Source organism: Physeter macrocephalus, chromosome 11, assembly GCF_002837175.3.
Source record: "Physeter macrocephalus isolate SW-GA chromosome 11, ASM283717v5, whole genome shotgun sequence".
NCBI lineage: Eukaryota > Metazoa > Chordata > Mammalia > Artiodactyla > Physeteridae > Physeter > Physeter macrocephalus.
In genome coordinates, this window is record NC_041224.1 from 15,241,338 (window position 1) to 15,259,156 (window position 17,819).

Below are 17,819 nucleotides of genomic sequence, written 5' to 3' on the forward strand. Positions count from 1 at the left end.
AGTTTCACCAGTCTCTTTCTGAGTTATCGATCTTGGACACTGCCACTAGCTCATGCCTTGATGAGACCTTTTCTCCTGGATTTCACATGGACAACTCCTTCACCCCTTATTTTGGCCAAATTAAGATTAGAATTTTCCAAAATAAAATGTACTTAGAATAGAAGCATGCATACACATGTGCCCACCAGCACGTACACACACACACACACACACACACACACACACACACACACACACACCAATTAAAACATCCCACAAAAACATACAGATAAGTATATATGTCAATAGGTTCCTTACTTCAAAATATCCAAACAACAGCCACTAACTGCTTTGATAATTAAACATAATGGGGACAGACCAACTTTCCCCATTTTCGAAAAAATGAGTTTAAAGTTAGGAAGAAATATGGGAGAAAAGCAAAATGCATCCAAAATTATTCTTGGTGTATCCATAGTTTACCTAAACCAAGGACAGGATGGTGCACAGCAGGACACAGGTGACTTAGGGCTACACCCTAGCAGCGCTGTCAGGAACACAGGCCAAACTGCTCAGCCTAACTTTCACTGCTCTCTGCGGTCTGGTCTCTGCGTGTCTCTCCAATCCTGTTTCTGAGTTTTCCTCCTTCTAGCTTTGACTAAATGTGAGCATATCTCCTTGCTTTCATGATTTTGCTCAGGCTGGTCCTTCCAGCAATAATGTTCATCCAGTGGTAACTCTATTTTCACAGGATTAAGTCCTCTTCTCCCTTGCAGTGAAGATTAAAGGCCGCTTCCTGGATAAGCCCTCCTGTCCCTGCTAGTGGAAGTACTGTCGGCTTCTTCCAAACTCTCACAGGACATAATTTTTATTCCTTTTATGGGACTGAAAATTCCTACTTTGTATAATGGTTATTTACATGCTGTTTTTAAATTAAAAAGGGAGACCTTTTTCAGTATCTTGGTCAAAATAAGGAGGCAAAGAATTATCTGTGTGAAATCTAGGAGAAAAGGTCTCATCCAGGCATGAGCTGATGGCAGTGTCTGTCCAAGACAGACAACTCAGAGCACGGAGTCTACAGCTGCTTCAGCTGTCAGACCCTCGTGTAACATCTCATCCAGAGCTTTATACAATGGCCTCAATTAATATGGAGACAACGTGAATGTTGTCTCAGTCCATCATTTCTATGGTAGCAAGAACTGCATCACCATTGGTAATGGGTTGAGTGGGGCTGTAAGAAATTTAGCCTTGCTATGGACTGAAAACGCAAAGTAGGAGAGAAAAGATAAGATAATCCCTAGATTTTGGTGGGTATAATGGGATGAGTGGTGATACTACTACAAAGAAAGGGGACAAAAAACTAATTGGGGGTGGGACAGCATTAAGTTCCATTTCGGACAGGTTGAGTTTGAAGCAAGCGACTTTGAAATACTCATGTGGAGATGGGAATTAAAAGGAGTTATTATGAGAGCAGCCAGGATAGCTTTCGAGAAGTCCTGTGAATGAAGGAGTAAACATTCCGAAGGGTGAATAATTCTCACCATGACATAGTCACAGCCATTAGAGGAAAATTATCTTGCCCAGAAAATAGAAAGTAATATGGGGTTTTGCACTGTATCGCACTGAAAGAACCCTATTATTACTTCCTATTGATTTTTCTGCTTCCTTCTTTCATTTTTTTTTTTTTTGTAAAATCAAAATCCCATTCTAGTGAATGTATATTACGTAAAGTCCCACACCTAAATAAAGAATTGACAGCTTGAACCAGGCACTTTTAGCACTGATTTTCGTAAAATCAAAATCCTATTCTAGTGAATGTATATTACATAAAGTCCCACACCTAAATAAAGAATTGACAGCTTGAACCAGGCACTTTTAGCACTGAATGGTTAGACAATTTTTAAATTTTGTCTTTCATCTGTTAATCCTTTGAGCTATGTCTCAAATATGCTTTATATCCTGGTTTGAAAATCATATTTGCTGGGACAAGTGGGATGATTAGAGCAGCACCACAAATACAGTCATTATTTGTGTGTGTGTGTGTGTGTGTGTGTGTATTTGTATTTTACGTGTATTTAATAGATATATATTATTTTTTGAGGGGACCTTGTGGTACAGTCAGATCTATATGAGAATCAACCATGAAGTCATAGTATTCTATTTCAATTTCCAATCCCAAGACTGGAATTGCCATAGGTAGCTATTTATTTATTTCCCTTTCTTTCCTTCTTTGTGATAAAACACTGGGGATTGTGATGTCAGATTTTTCACTTAAAAAAAACCCCAGCTGTATTTAAATAAATGCATAAACATCTAACTTCAAAGTGAACCATAATCTTTTTTTTTTTTTTTTTTTTTTTTTTTGCAGAGATTACAAAACTAAACGGGGAAGCAAACAAGATTAGGGCAGCTGAACAGCCAGAGATAAACCTTTACATGCCTGGCAGTAAGGAATGAGGGGCATGTCATTTTGAATTCTACTCAAAGGCTGAAATATTCTGCTCTAAACCTTGACTACTATCTTCAAAAAATATTTCTCTCCTTTTCCCCAACAAAGAGATGGTTAAAAGATTTAGCTACTTTAAAGCAAAATTTGTCCAGGAAGTTACTCTCAATATACTTATTACTAAGGCCTTTGACATGAGAGCAAAAATGTATTTAGAGGACTAACAATGTGAAGGCACTCGGAGAAAACAGTCGCTCTGCCGTCTACTCAATCTGTGCATCTCACTTTACTGCAAAAAAATCAGTATCATCTTTATTCAGTGTCCTGCCTCCTGTGAGGCACTGCAGAATTCAACAGTAAATTTAACCCTATAAAAATGTGTCTTTTCTTTATAGTAATAATACCAAAAACGGATGCAGTCAAATCCTAGGCTATTGCTAATTTGAAAGAAAAGAAAGAGAGAAGGAATACTGCAGTATTTCTTGCAACCTTTAAATGCAGGTCAAGGCTCTTGATAATCCCTTAGGTTTTAATTTTTTTCCCTCTAGAATAAATTTTTTTTAAAGACTAATGCCTTTACGAGAAAGGCCAAAGGGTATACAAAGGGTATACATCCAGAATTTTTCAGGAAACTTTGTTCTTTTTAGAAAAATGTTATATTTTGCTCTATTTAAGTGCATATACTTGTTGTATTCTCAGCATTTTATGCCATGAAATCAAATGTGATCACTTTCAGGAGCCTCTTTAAATACGATAATTATAAAATTGTAAGAAATATACGTACAGATACAATATTTTAAGAACAAGTAAGGATTTGAGTCAGTTTAAAATAGCTAAAAATGGGTAATGCCATAATTCAAGTAATTAATGATTTCTAGAACATCACTGGAAACATTGCAGGAATTTGCAAATCTGATATAAGCTTTCAGAATTTGTAAAGTGATCCTAATATCTGATAAAATTTAGATTTCTCTCTAAGGAATCAGCATATTTCAATATTAAATACTAATGAAGAACAATCTTCCATTGAAAGATGTTGAAAAGACTAAAGAAATGACTAATAAATTAACCCACGTGAACTTTAGAGAAGCATCACAGGATTTCATCCTCATACAGATTTGCTGAAAGCATTTTTATGTGAAAGTCCTCAGGAGGACAAAATTTTTCAAACTAAATTAGGACCTAGATAATAAACAATGAACCAGGGACAGCCTTCTATCCAATTCTTTATTTGTGCTGACATCCCATATACATAGCTAGTATCACAGATGGGAATCTATTGGGGGTTACAAAACAAAATGTATTCAGAATCTTCCCAGGTTCCTGATCCACAATCCACGTGGTGCAACTCTAGGGCATCATTCTTGTTGTGCCTCCATGCTTGGGGGTGAAAGCATTCACACGGAAGACGAAATGAACCGCGTCTCCTGGAGCTGCACAGTGCGGCCTGTCGCACTCCCCTCACGGCTACAGTAGGCGTCATTAACACTAGCAACCAAATGTTTCTGCTCACTGACTGCACGTGCTAATGTAGGACTCGTGTGGCCTAGAAAGTCCCCATCACTATGTCTCACAAGTGTTCGTGGACAAGTCTGCTTCAGCCAGACACCACTGTGACTCAGCTCTTGTTCAGCTGGATATCAGTGGTTGACACCCGTTGGTCACTTTGGGAACCCTTGCTGCCCCCCTCAGCACATGGAGTCCTTGCCGGCCAGCCTGGGCTTCCTCAGTGTTCCTCAGCAAGCCTAGGCTCAAACATGTCATAGCATTCCTTCTGCTATCTTCCTGTGACCAAGGAAGTCACAAAAAATGGCAGGTTCAAGGGCAGGCAACACAGACTCCAACTCCTCATGCAAGAATTGTCGAAAAATTGTGACTCTCTCTAATCCATCATACCCTGTCCTATTTTACTCAGAAAGTGGGTGAGAGTTACTTCAAGTTAAAGATCACAGGGTAAAGTAATCGTTCCCTTCCCTTAAGACTCACAAAACAACAAAAAGAATGGAAAGTTGAGAAAAGTCTCCTTTATGAGAAACAGAAATGGCCACAGTCCCAAACCACAATCTATAAAGCACAACTGTCAAATACTGTGAAATTTGTGTTGAAATGAGAGCGGAAGCTGAGAACCAACACATAATTATTTACACTTCAGTCAGTAACTACAGACACTTAGAAAAAAAAGTGCACAGCCCTGAGAAGCCTATCCATGAGCCCTTGCCTGGAGCTATCAGTTCTGGGGGCATGCGTGGGCCGTGCCGGAAGTGGGAAAGGGTCCTGATGAGACCCAGGTCAACATGCAAAAGAGCAACGGGGTGGAGAAGACCACGGGACAGTGACCTATCACATACCTGTCCAGCAGAGGAGTGGCCAGTGGCCAGAGGGAGGCAGGATGAAGGTGAGAGAAGAGACAGGTGCTCCATCATGATGGAGAATGACAGTCATGAATGGGTTCGTGCTGTGAGCCACAGAGGATACAATGTGAATGCTGCTACTTGCGCTCGTACCACCTAGTGGCCCTGTACACCGACTTCTTCAAGGTTCAGAACGGAGGGGAGATGCGCAAGAGGATGTTCAAGAGAATCAACCTAACTCAGCTGAAGCCTTCCCAAATCCTTCTTCCATCACGCCCGCCTTCTGTTTTGCTAGAACAATAGCTGTTCCCAGTCCCACCTGAGAAGAGATTCACCACCACATACCTGTAGTTTAAAAAAAGGAGGAGGAAGAGTTAAGGATTATAAGCAACAGACAGATGAAGGGCATACAGCATAAGAAAGAATCATGGGAAAAGTCCAGACGAAAAGGTCCCCATCCCTCAAAGACATCTCTTACGTGATGTCTCATTAAGAGAGAAAAATCTTCAGGAGAGGGTACAAAAGCTTTAATGAAGAGACAAGAACGCAACAGATAAAAACTGAGTCAGTTGAATTCAGGAAAGAAATGGAGGCAAGTCATGAAAGAAAAGCAACAAGACGCAGAATATACATGACTGAGGTCACAGATGTGGTCAGTGTATGGTCTGAGCACACAAAACTAAAGAAAAGAACAAAGACCATTTGCTCTCCTGAGCCAGTGGCAGTCAGCTCCCGCACACCACAGGGTACAGGCAAAATGATACGGAAGGACTGACCCGAAGACACAGCTGGGTGAAACTACTGAAAGCCTTATGGACAACCCTGCAGAAGCAGCCAGTCATGAGCATTGGGAGAAATCTCACTGCCTTGGCTCCTTCAGCAGCAATACACCCTGCCAAAGAGATGGTAGAACAATGTGTGTAATACTTAGAGGAAAAGAAACGCTAGCCTAAGTATGTTTTGCCTAACTAAACTAGGCTTCAATCTCAACAGGCAAGAAGCTAGGGGTTGAAGCTTTCTGGAAATAACCATGAGATGACGCAATTTATCTATCCAAGAGAATAATTAAAGAACTCAGGAAAGGAGAGGGTATAGTAAAAAAAAAAAAAAAAAAAAAAAGATTTGTGAGCAACTGCCTCTTCCTGTTTATTTGAATTCCTTTATTTATTGCTACCTAGGAACAAATATGCTCATAACGGTCTTCTCTCCAGGGAGTGCTGATTCAATCATCTATTCCTTATAAAATTCTTGGAGATCATGTTTAAATGCTATTTAGCTCTTATTTAGGAGCTTATCCAGAAGGGCAAGTGGTGAAGAAAGGCATAAGGAAATATTTCAGGTGAGGAGGGAGAAGTGATCATTTCTTTTCTAAATTTCCTGGTCCTAGATGGGTCCTTACTACATTCCCAGAGTTTCACCAGTCTCTTTCTGAGTTATCGATCTTGGACACTGCCACTAGCTCATGCCTTGATGAGACCTTTTCTCCTGGATTTCACATGGACAACTCCTTCACCCCTTATTTTGGCCAAATTAAGATTAGAATTTTCCAAAATAAAATGTACTTAGAATAGAAGCATGCATACACATGTGCCCACCAGCACGTACACACACACACACACACACACACACACACACACACACACACACACCAATTAAAACATCCCACAAAAACATACAGATAAGTATATATGTCAATAGGTTCCTTACTTCAAAATATCCAAACAACAGCCACTAACTGCTTTGATAATTAAACATAATGGGGACAGACCAACTTTCCCCATTTTCGAAAAAATGAGTTTAAAGTTAGGAAGAAATATGGGAGAAAAGCAAAATGCATCCAAAATTATTCTTGGTGTATCCATAGTTTACCTAAACCAAGGACAGGATGGTGCACAGCAGGACACAGGTGACTTAGGGCTACACCCTAGCAGCGCTGTCAGGAACACAGGCCAAACTGCTCAGCCTAACTTTCACTGCTCTCTGCGGTCTGGTCTCTGCGTGTCTCTCCAATCCTGTTTCTGAGTTTTCCTCCTTCTAGCTTTGACTAAATGTGAGCATATCTCCTTGCTTTCATGATTTTGCTCAGGCTGGTCCTTCCAGCAATAATGTTCATCCAGTGGTAACTCTATTTTCACAGGATTAAGTCCTCTTCTCCCTTGCAGTGAAGATTAAAGGCCGCTTCCTGGATAAGCCCTCCTGTCCCTGCTAGTGGAAGTACTGTCGGCTTCTTCCAAACTCTCACAGGACATAATTTTTATTCCTTTTATGGGACTGAAAATTCCTACTTTGTATAATGGTTATTTACATGCTGTTTTTAAATTAAAAAGGGAGACCTTTTTCAGTATCTTGGTCAAAATAAGGAGGCAAAGAATTATCTGTGTGAAATCTAGGAGAAAAGGTCTCATCCAGGCATGAGCTGATGGCAGTGTCTGTCCAAGACAGACAACTCAGAGCACGGAGTCTACAGCTGCTTCAGCTGTCAGACCCTCGTGTAACATCTCATCCAGAGCTTTATACAATGGCCTCAATTAATACGGAGACAACGTGAATGTTGTCTCAGTCCATCATTTCTATGGTAGCAAGAACTGCATCACCGTTGGTAATGGGTTGAGTGGGGCTGTAAGAAATTTAGCCTTGCTATGGACTGAAAACGCAAAGTAGGAGAGAAAAGATAAGATAATCCCTAGATTTTGGTGGGTATAATGGGATGAGTGGTGATACTACTACAAAGAAAGAGGACAAAGAACTAATTGGGGGTGGGACAGCATTAAGTTCCATTTTGGACAGGTTGAGTTTGAAGCAAGCGACTTTGAAATACTCATGTGGAGATGGGAATTAAAAGGAGTTATTATGAAAGCAGCCAGGATAGCTTTCGAGAAGTCCTGTGTATGAAGGAGTAAACATTCCAAAGGGTGAATAATTCTCACCATGACATAGTCACAGCCATTAGAGGAAAATTATCTTGCCCAGAAAATAGAAAGTAATATGGGGTTTTGCACTGTATCGCACTGAAAGAACCCTATTATTACTTCCTAATGATTTTTCTGCTTCCTTCTTTCATTTTTTTTTTTCGTAAAATCAAAATCCTATTCTAGTGAATGTATATTACATAAAGTCCCACACCTAAATAAAGAATTGACAGCTTGAACCAGGCACTTTTAGCACTGAATGGTTAGACAATTTTTAAATTTTGTCTTTCATCTGTTAATCCTTTGAGCTATGTCTCAAATATGCTTTATATCCTGGTTTGAAAATCATATTTGCTGGGACAAGTGGGATGATTAGAGCAGGACCACAAATACAGCCATTATTTTTGGCCCAAGAAATAACTGTTTGAGTTACTAAATTCTTATAAATATTCCTTTTTGCTTCTATAAAATTACATGTAAAACATAATTTATATGTATCAAAGATAATCACCACTAGGAATATTAAGGGTATCAAGTTATTTTGCTTTGTATATATATAAAACACGAAAAATTTTAAAAGATAACGTTAATATACAGTATAACTACCATAAAAAGAAATTTTATTTATTTATTTACTTACTGATTTATGGCCATGCCATGTGGCTTGCAGGATCTCAGTTCCCCGACCAGGGACTGAAGCCAGGCCCAAAGCAGTGAAAGCGCTGAGTCCTAACCACTGGACCGCCAGGGAACTCCCCATTAAAAGGAATTTTAATTGGGAATTTATTATCATTCGAGTAGATACTGGGCTAGGTTTCTCCTTTGTTTACAAGGTACTCAAATCATTACTTAAATAATATGTGTAGGTAAATGTTCAAGGTATATAAAAGAATTTTAGGATCCTGTTGGCATATTCCACATAATGGGTATTCACTGCTTCAGCAGCTAAAAACACCTTTCCTCTGTTGGGGGGGGAAATTCCTTCTGAAATGCTGTGAGGAAGGACTCTGCCTCTCACCTGGAAACCGGAAGTGAGGGAGGACCTAGTGTTTCTCACTCCGTTTTTCACCGACAGCCGGGCCTGTGACCTCAGCCTGGGGGAGCAGCGGCCCTGTAGGGAACTCAGAACGTCGAGAGAGGGGCACAAGGCTCACGATGAGGTTACAAATACTTTGAGGTGCTTGTGGCTTTCAAGAAACCAGTGCTGCTTTGCTGCAGGAAATGTTACAGGGCTGGGCTGGGTATCAGTGGCAGCCTCTTGGCAGGCAGTTCTTAAGAAAGGATACTTGAGGCAGCCTGCTTCCTTCGCTCCTAAGCCTGCCTCTCTGCCTCCCTCTCAGTTCTCTGAGCCACCCAGTATTTTTCACAAAATTGCTTTTCTTCTTAAGTTGGCAGGTATTGTTTTTAGTCAAGAATGCTGAAGAGTACATTTCAATTACAAATGACTTTTACCTATTCCCATTAAATCGGATAATTGAGTATTTTAAAATCCGGATTCAAGAGTAAAACTTTTTTTTTTAATACTTTATAATTCAAGTTGTTCACTGATCCAGCCTGCATACTAACATCACAAATTTTAACTCGTATGAAGAATGCGTTCCCACAGTTGAGGAGTTTGTCATAGGAGTGGTTGCTATATTCATATGCATCTTGATTCCTCAGAACAGCTAAGTTATTAGAGTAACTTGTTTGTTCTGTTCAGGGCTTAACTTAGAATAGAGAGTTCTTGTTTTCATTCCACACTAGCTTCCAACACCACCCCCTCCCCACCATCAAGAAATTTAAAGAACTCAGTTTGTATTCAATTTATAGGAAAGTCAACTTAAAAACTGAATTGTGAATAAAAAAATACTTATCCTGCCAAGCATATGCATCAATCTAATTCCAAAGGTTAGTATCACATACCAAAAAACGTCAGCTTAGATTTAGGTATATTGATTTAGTATAGTCGGGTTTTGGATCAATTTTATCGACGTTAGGATCTATGACAAATCAAATAATTTTGCATGATCTTGAAGAGTGTTATTTTCGCCTAAGGTGGTGCCAGCAGCATTCCAGACCCTCTTTTCACTTCCCTGAGTATGTCTCACACTTTGGGACTAGTGTAAAAATGCTGAGAGCATTTTCCTTCCCCCTCCTATAAGGTCACAGATCTGTGGTCAAACGGGGCTGTGGGTTCATGATTCCAGCTCCACTTCCACCCCCTCCAAACATTCACTTTTGAAAGAAAAAATATAATTTAAAATATTTTTAAAAAGAATTAAAATGACAAAGACATTCTCAAAAACCAGGTGAGCATTATAGTGGACCTAATGGATGAGATACACACTGGGTTAAGAGAGCAGAAACCATAGATGACTCGAAGTCCAGGACTAGAAATAGGCAGAATAGGCCTGGAAGGGAAGGAAGCAGAACGAAAGCCCTGACCTGTGCTTGGTGGAGAGAATGGAAATGAATGTGTGCCTTGCCTGGAGAGAGAAGACCGAAAAAATTCTGCACCTTCTTCCGTTTATGGAACCAGGTACCTAAGATGGCAAGACAGGGCACAGACATGGGGTCTACTTCATACTGGCTCAGTGACTAGATCTGCAATATCCTCACCCATGATGGACAGAAAGGCTTTGGACTGGGGGCACTTGAAGCTGGATTACAGCAAAGGCAAAACCTCCAAAATAGGGGAAGAAACAAAACAAAACATCACCTATTAAGCATGGGAGAGTGGGGACTTCCCTGGTGGTCCAGTGGTAAAGAAACCACCTTCCAATGCAGGGGATGTGGGTTCAATCCCTGGTTGGGGAACTAAGATCCCACATGCCGTGGGGCAAGTAAGCCCACGCGCCACAACTACTGAGCTCACGCGCCTCAATGAGAGAGCCTGTGTGCTGCAAACTACAGAGTCCACATGCTCTGGGAGGCAGGATGAAGGTGAGAGAAGAGACAGGTGCTCCATCATGATGGAGAATGACAGTCATGAATGGGTTCGTGCTGTGAGCCACAGAGGATACAATGTGAATGCTGCTACTTGCGCTCGTACCACCTAGTGGCCCTGTACACCGACTTCTTCAAGGTTCAGAACGGAGGGGAGATGCGCAAGAGGATGTTCAAGAGAATCAACCTAACTCAGCTGAAGCCTTCCCAAATCCTTCTTCCATCACGCCCGCCTTCTGTTTTGCTAGAACAATAGCTGTTCCCAGTCCCACCTGAGAAGAGATTCACCACCACATACCTGTAGTTTAAAAAAAGGAGGAGGAAGAGTTAAGGATTATAAGCAACAGACAGATGAAGGGCATACAGCATAAGAAAGAATCATGGGAAAAGTCCAGACGAAAAGGTCCCCATCCCTCAAAGACATCTCTTGCGTGATGTCTCATTAAGAGAGAAAAATCTTCAGGAGAGGGTACAAAAGCTTTAATGAAGAGACAAGAACGCAACAGATAAAAACTGAGTCAGTTGAATTCAGGAAAGAAATGGAGGCAAGTCATGAAAGAAAAGCAACAAGACGCAGAATATACATGACTGAGGTCACAGATGTGGTCAGTGTATGGTCTGAGCACACAAAACTAAAGAAAAGAACAAAGACCATTTGCTCTCCTGAGCCAGTGGCAGTCAGCTCCCGCACACCACAGGGTACAGGCAAAATGATACGGAAGGACTGACCCGAAGACACAGCTGGGTGAAACTACTGAAAGCCTTATGGACAACCCTGCAGAAGCAGCCAGTCATGAGCATTGGGAGAAATCTCACTGCCTTGGCTCCTTCAGCAGCAATACACCCTGCCAAAGAGATGGTAGAACAATGTGTGTAATACTTAGAGGAAAAGAAACGCTAGCCTAAGTATGTTTTGCCTAACTAAACTAGGCTTCAATCTCAACAGGCAAGAAGCTAGGGGTTGAAGCTTTCTGGAACTAACCATGAGATGACGCAATTTATCTATCCAAGAGAATAATTAAAGAACTCAGGAAAGGAGAGGGTATAGTAAAAAAAAAAAAAAAAAAAAAGATTTGTGAGCAACTGCCTCTTCCTGTTTATTTGAATTCCTTTATTTATTGCTACCTAGGAACAAATATGCTCATAACGGTCTTCTCTCCAGGGAGTGCTGATTCAATCATCTATTCCTTATAAAATTCTTGGAGATCATGTTTAAATGCTATTTAGCTCTTATTTAGGAGCTTATCCAGAAGGGCAAGTGGTGAAGAAAGGCATAAGGAAATATTTCAGGTGAGGTGGGAGAAGTGATCATTTCTTTTCTAAATTTCCTGGTCCTAGATGGGTCCTTACTACATTCCCAAGTTTCACTAAGATCCCACATGCCGTGGGGCAAGTAAGCCCACGCGCCACAACTACTGAGCTCACGCGCCTCAATGAGAGAGCCTGTGTGCTGCAAACTACAGAGTCCCCTAGTGTTTCTCACTCCGTTTTTCACCGACAGCCGGGCCTGTGACCTCAGCCTGGGGGAGCAGCGGCCCTGTAGGGAACTCAGAACGTCGAGAGAGGGGCACAAGGCTCACGATGAGGTTACAAATACTTTGAGGTGCTTGTGGCTTTCAAGAAACCAGTGCTGCTTTGCTGCAGGAAATGTTACAGGGCTGGGCTGGGTATCAGTGGCAGCCTCTTGGCAGGCAGTTCTTAAGAAAGGATACTTGAGGCAGCCTGCTTCCTTCGCTCCTAAGCCTGCCTCTCTGCCTCCCTCTCAGTTCTCTGAGCCACCCAGTATTTTTCACAAAATTGCTTTTCTTCTTAAGTTGGCAGGTATTGTTTTTAGTCAAGAATGCTGAAGAGTACATTTCAATTACAAATGACTTTTACCTATTCCCATTAAATCGGATAATTGAGTATTTTTAAATCTGGATTCAAGAGTAAAACTTTTTTTTTTAATACTTTATAATTCAAGTTGTTCACTGATCCAGCCTGCATACTAACATCACAAATTTTAACTCGTATGAAGAATGCGTTCCCACAGTTGAGGAGTTTGTCATAGGAGTGGTTGCTATATTCATATGCATCTTGATTCCTCAGAACAGCTAAGTTATTAGAGTAACTTGTTTGTTCTGTTCAGGGCTTAACTTAGAATAGAGAGTTCTTGTTTTCATTCCACACTAGCTTCCAACACCACCCCCTCCCCACCATCAAGAAATTTAAAGAACTCAGTTTGTATTCAATTTATAGGAAAGTCAACTTAAAAACTGAATTGTGAATAAAAAAATACTTATCCTGCCAAGCATATGCATCAATCTAATTCCAAAGGTTAGTATCACATACCAAAAAACGTCAAGTTTCACCAGTCTCTTTCTGAGTTATCGATCTTGGACACTGCCACTAGCTCATGCCTTGATGAGACCTTTTCTCCTGGATTTCACATGGACAACTCCTTCACCCCTTATTTTGGCCAAATTAAGATTAGAATTTTCCAAAATAAAATGTACTTAGAATAGAAGCATGCATACACATGTGCCCACCAGCACGTACACACACACACACACACACACACACACACACACACACACACACACCAATTAAAACATCCCACAAAAACATACAGATAAGTATATATGTCAATAGGTTCCTTACTTCAAAATATCCAAACAACAGCCACTAACTGCTTTGATAATTAAACATAATGGGGACAGACCAACTTTCCCCATTTTCGAAAAAATGAGTTTAAAGTTAGGAAGAAATATGGGAGAAAAGCAAAATGCATCCAAAATTATTCTTGGTGTATCCATAGTTTACCTAAACCAAGGACAGGATGGTGCACAGCAGGACACAGGTGACTTAGGGCTACACCCTAGCAGCGCTGTCAGGAACACAGGCCAAACTGCTCAGCCTAACTTTCACTGCTCTCTGCGGTCTGGTCTCTGCGTGTCTCTCCAATCCTGTTTCTGAGTTTTCCTCCTTCTAGCTTTGACTAAATGTGAGCATATCTCCTTGCTTTCATGATTTTGCTCAGGCTGATCCTTCCAGCAATAATGTTCATCCAGTGGTAACTCTATTTTCACAGGATTAAGTCCTCTTCTCCCTTGCAGTGAAGATTAAAGGCCGCTTCCTGGATAAGCCCTCCTGTCCCTGCTAGTGGAAGTACTATCGGCTTCTTCCAAACTCTGACAGGACATAATTTTTATTCCTTTTATGGGATTGAAAATTCCTACTTTGTATAATGGTTATTTACATGCTGTTTTTAAATTAAAAAGGGAGACCTTTTTCAGTATCTTGGTCATATTAAGGAGGCAAAGAATTATCTGTGTGAAATCTAGGAGAAAAGGTCTCATCCAGGCATGAGCTGATGGCAGTGTCTGTCCAAGACAGACAACTCAGAGCACGGAGTCTACAGCTGCTTCAGCTGTCAGACCCTCGTGTAACATCTCATCCAGAGCTTTATACAATGGCCTCAATTAATATGGAGACAACGTGAATGTTGTCTCAGTCCATCATTTCTATGGTAGCAAGAACTGCATCACCATTGGTAATGGGTTGAGTGGGGCTGTAAGAAATTTAGCCTTGCTATGGACTGAAAACGCAAAGTAGGAGAGAAAAGATAAGATAATCCCTAGATTTTGGTGGGTATAATGGGATGAGTGGTGATACTACTACAAAGAAAGAGGACCACCCCCTCCAAACATTCACTTTTGAAAGAAAAAATATAATTTAAAATATTTTTAAAAAGAATTAAAATGACAAAGACATTCTCAAAAACCAGGTGAGCATTATAGTGGACCTAATGGATGAGATACACACTGGGTTAAGAGAGCAGAAACCATAGATGACTCGAAGTCCAGGACTAGAAATAGGCAGAATAGGCCTGGAAGGGAAGGAAGCAGAACGAAAGCCCTGACCTGTGCTTGGTGGAGAGAATGGAACTGAATGTGTGCCTTGCCTGGAGAGAGAAGACCGAAAAAATTCTGCACCTTCTTCCGTTTATGGAACCAGGTACCTAAGATGGCAGGACAGGGCACAGACATGGGGTCTACTTCATACTGGCTCAGTGACGAGATCTGCAATATCCTCAGCCATGCTGGACGGAGAGGCTTGGGACTGGGGGCACTTGAAGCTGGATTACAGCAAAGGCAAAACCTCCAAAATAGGGGAAGAAACAAAACAAAACATCACCTATTAAGCATGGGAGAGTGGGGACTTCCCTGGTGGTCCAGTGGTAAAGAAACCACCTTCCAATGCAGGGGATGTGGGTTCAATCCCTGGTTGGGGAACTAAGATCCCACATGCCGTGGGGCAAGTAAGCCCACGCGCCACAACTACTGAGCTCACGCGCCTCAATGAGAGAGCCTGTGTGCTGCAAACTACAGAGTCCACATGCTCTGGAACCTGCACACCACAACTACAGAGTCCATGTGCCCTGGAGCCCGTGCACCACAACTAGAGAGAGAAAATCTGCACGCCACGACTAGAGAGAAGCCCATCGGCTGCAACGAGAGATCCCGCACACCTCAACGAAGACACCACGTGCCACAACTAAGACCTGACGCAGCCAAAAAAATAAAGAAAATACAGAAATATTTAAAAATAAATAAAATATTTTAAAAAATAAAATAAAGATGGGAGAGCAAACTAAAATTCTAAACCACAGAAGGAAACCACATATTGAGGAAACAAATGAACTCGTTCATCAGGACATTTCAATCTTGTTAAAATGCAAATCAAAAAATGACTGCTAAGTAGTGTAAGATCAAGAGAAAAAGGAAAGAATTACATTCACAAAAAAGACAAAGAAATTAGCCAGATATGAATGGCCAGATATAAAAGTCAGATATGATGAAAGAATAAATGGTTAAAAAAATAAAACAGTGAGAAATTCTAGAAATGAAAAACACAGAAATATCGACATGAAAAATCAGTATGTAGGACAGCTCTAACTAGGCCTAGTCTAAGAGAGAATTAGTGAACTGGAAAACAATTTTGAAGAAATTATCTAAAATGCAGCAGAGATTGATAAACTGATGACGAACATGAAAGAGAAATTATAAAACATTTAAGGTAAATTAGGACATTCCAATATTTATCTCTTAGGAGCAGAAAATAAAAAGAATGAGAGAGGATCAATATTAAAAGGAATAATGACTGAAAATTTTCCATAATTGAGTAAGACTTGAGTTCTCATATTGAAAGCATATTCTGACTTCTTAACTGGATAAAGAAGAATATATTTTGTGACTCAAACAGAAGTATTGAGCTTAGGCTAACACAGTGTCCAATATATACTGGTTTTCAATAATGTTTTTTGATCACTAGAACTTAGAGCACCAGGCTTTTAATCTAAATACTGTGTAGTTCAACCATTCTTACAATGCTTGAATGTTGGGAGGCAATTCTCCATGAGTCTCTCATATTTCTTCATGTCTTGTATTAGCTTTTGTTCTAGACTATATTTGCCATGTTTGCTATACAAATATATATATAAAGATAGTGTCTCCCTCCAGGACACGTGGAAGTTTTGTTTGCTGTCCGGAATAGTAAAGATAAAGTCTGCTCCAGGGCAAAGTTTAGGCAGATTTGCTAGCAACCCCTTTAAAAGATTAGAGTTTCTCAAGCTCAGGGTTCCCAAACTGTGAGGCAAACCCACTGTGTATACACCATCTACCAAGGCCATTCCACATCACCCCTAGGACTTATGGGGCAAGGACAACCAACATGAATGTAAAATTCACGCTGTGGGCTTAACTGTGCATAATAAAGGCCTCTGTCTCTGATCAAGGGTCTCTTCTGCCAGCATTCATGAAATTGGCAGGTCAACTTATTAGCTTGCAAGTAGGATAAAATCTCAGATCTTTCACAGTTCTTGACATTGGACACCCTATACAATATTGGTACCACCTCAATCTCTGTTTTTTATTTGTTTGTTTGCTTGCTGTTTGTCCATTTGCTTTGGGAAGGATGGGCTTGTAGCAGACTGTGGAGCTATACCCACACAAAGATACAAAGATGGGCATTATGAGTCCAAAACCAACCACCTCCTCACTAGAAACTACATGCCCAGTTCCTTCTTTCTGGCACTCTATTCCACTCACAACTTAAATTTTTCCTCACTGAAGGTCTCTCCAGCAAGGCTGTAAACTCACTTAGGCAAGGACTCAAAATTGGCCACGATCATTGGCCATTCATGGGAATAAAGCTTTGTCATTGGGATTAGGATTTGAATCCCTGCTAAGTCATTCATTACCTGTGCAGTTTTGTACAAGTTAATTAGCCTCTGCTAATTAACTCAGTTCTTCTTGCTGTGAAAATGGAGGATGATAAAACATTTCCCTCAGGGTTGTTGTAAAATCACATGATATAAAGTCTTAATACAATGCCCTGCGCATAGTAGGCATTAAAGAAATAGGAATTAAATATATTAAACCACAACAGGAATTCAAATATAACTGCTTTTTAGGTCATGCCCTATTTTCCTTATTTTTTTTTTTTTTTTTTTTTTTTTGCGGTACGCGGGCCTCTCACTGTTGTGGCCTCTCCAGTTGCGGAGCACAGGCTCCGGACGCGCAGGCTCAGTGGCCATGGCTCAAGGGCCCAGCCGCTCCGCGGCATGTGGGATCTTCCCGGACCGGGACACGAACCCGCGTCCCCTGCATCGGCAGGCGGACTCCCAACCACTGCGCCACCAGGGAATCCCCATGCCCTATTTTCTACGCACTTCTCCCAACTCCCTAAACAGGGATATGCTCCTGACATGCAATTAATAGGATTCTCATGAATAAACTTCAATTACAAAAGACTATTCTTCGACTTAACAATACCATCTATAGGAATTTATCTTACGGAAGTAGTAAGAGATTTGTATACAACTCTACTCACTACAGTGTTACTTATTAGAATTAAAAATAATTAATAACAACCTAAATGCCCAATAATAGGGGGTTATTTAAATCAATCATTGAATAGTCATGCAAGAGAATGTTGTACAGCAATTTAAAAAATTTGTGGTACAGACTGGGAGAAAATATTTGTAAGCAATGTGACCGCCCCGGTCCGGGAAGATCCCACATGCCGCACAGCGGCTGGGCCCGTGAGCCATGGCAGCTGAGCCTGCACATCCAGAGCCTGTGCAAAAAAAAAAAACAAAAAAAAAAACTAAATATAGAACTACCATATGATCCAGCAATCCCACTCCTGGGCATATACCCAGAGAAA

At 40.8% G+C, this 17,819-nt stretch overlaps 1 protein-coding gene across 29 annotated transcripts in view; it reads right to left on the reverse strand.

Annotated features, from left to right (window-relative positions):
• The window catches only part of MYO3A (myosin IIIA), a 206,463-nt gene that overhangs the window by 117,202 nt on the left and 71,442 nt on the right, over window positions 1-17,819 (reverse strand). The window contains exon 11 of one of the 29 annotated variants that reach the window (XM_028495307.2): window positions 10,695-10,908. The exons of the other annotated variants lie outside the window; for them this stretch is intronic. Coding sequence (XP_028351108.1) covers window positions 10,803-10,908 — 106 coding nt within the window. The 3' untranslated portion in view covers window positions 10,695-10,802. Of the gene's footprint in view, window positions 1-10,694; window positions 10,909-17,819 lie in introns of those variants that run through there. 29 annotated transcript variants of the gene reach the window in all.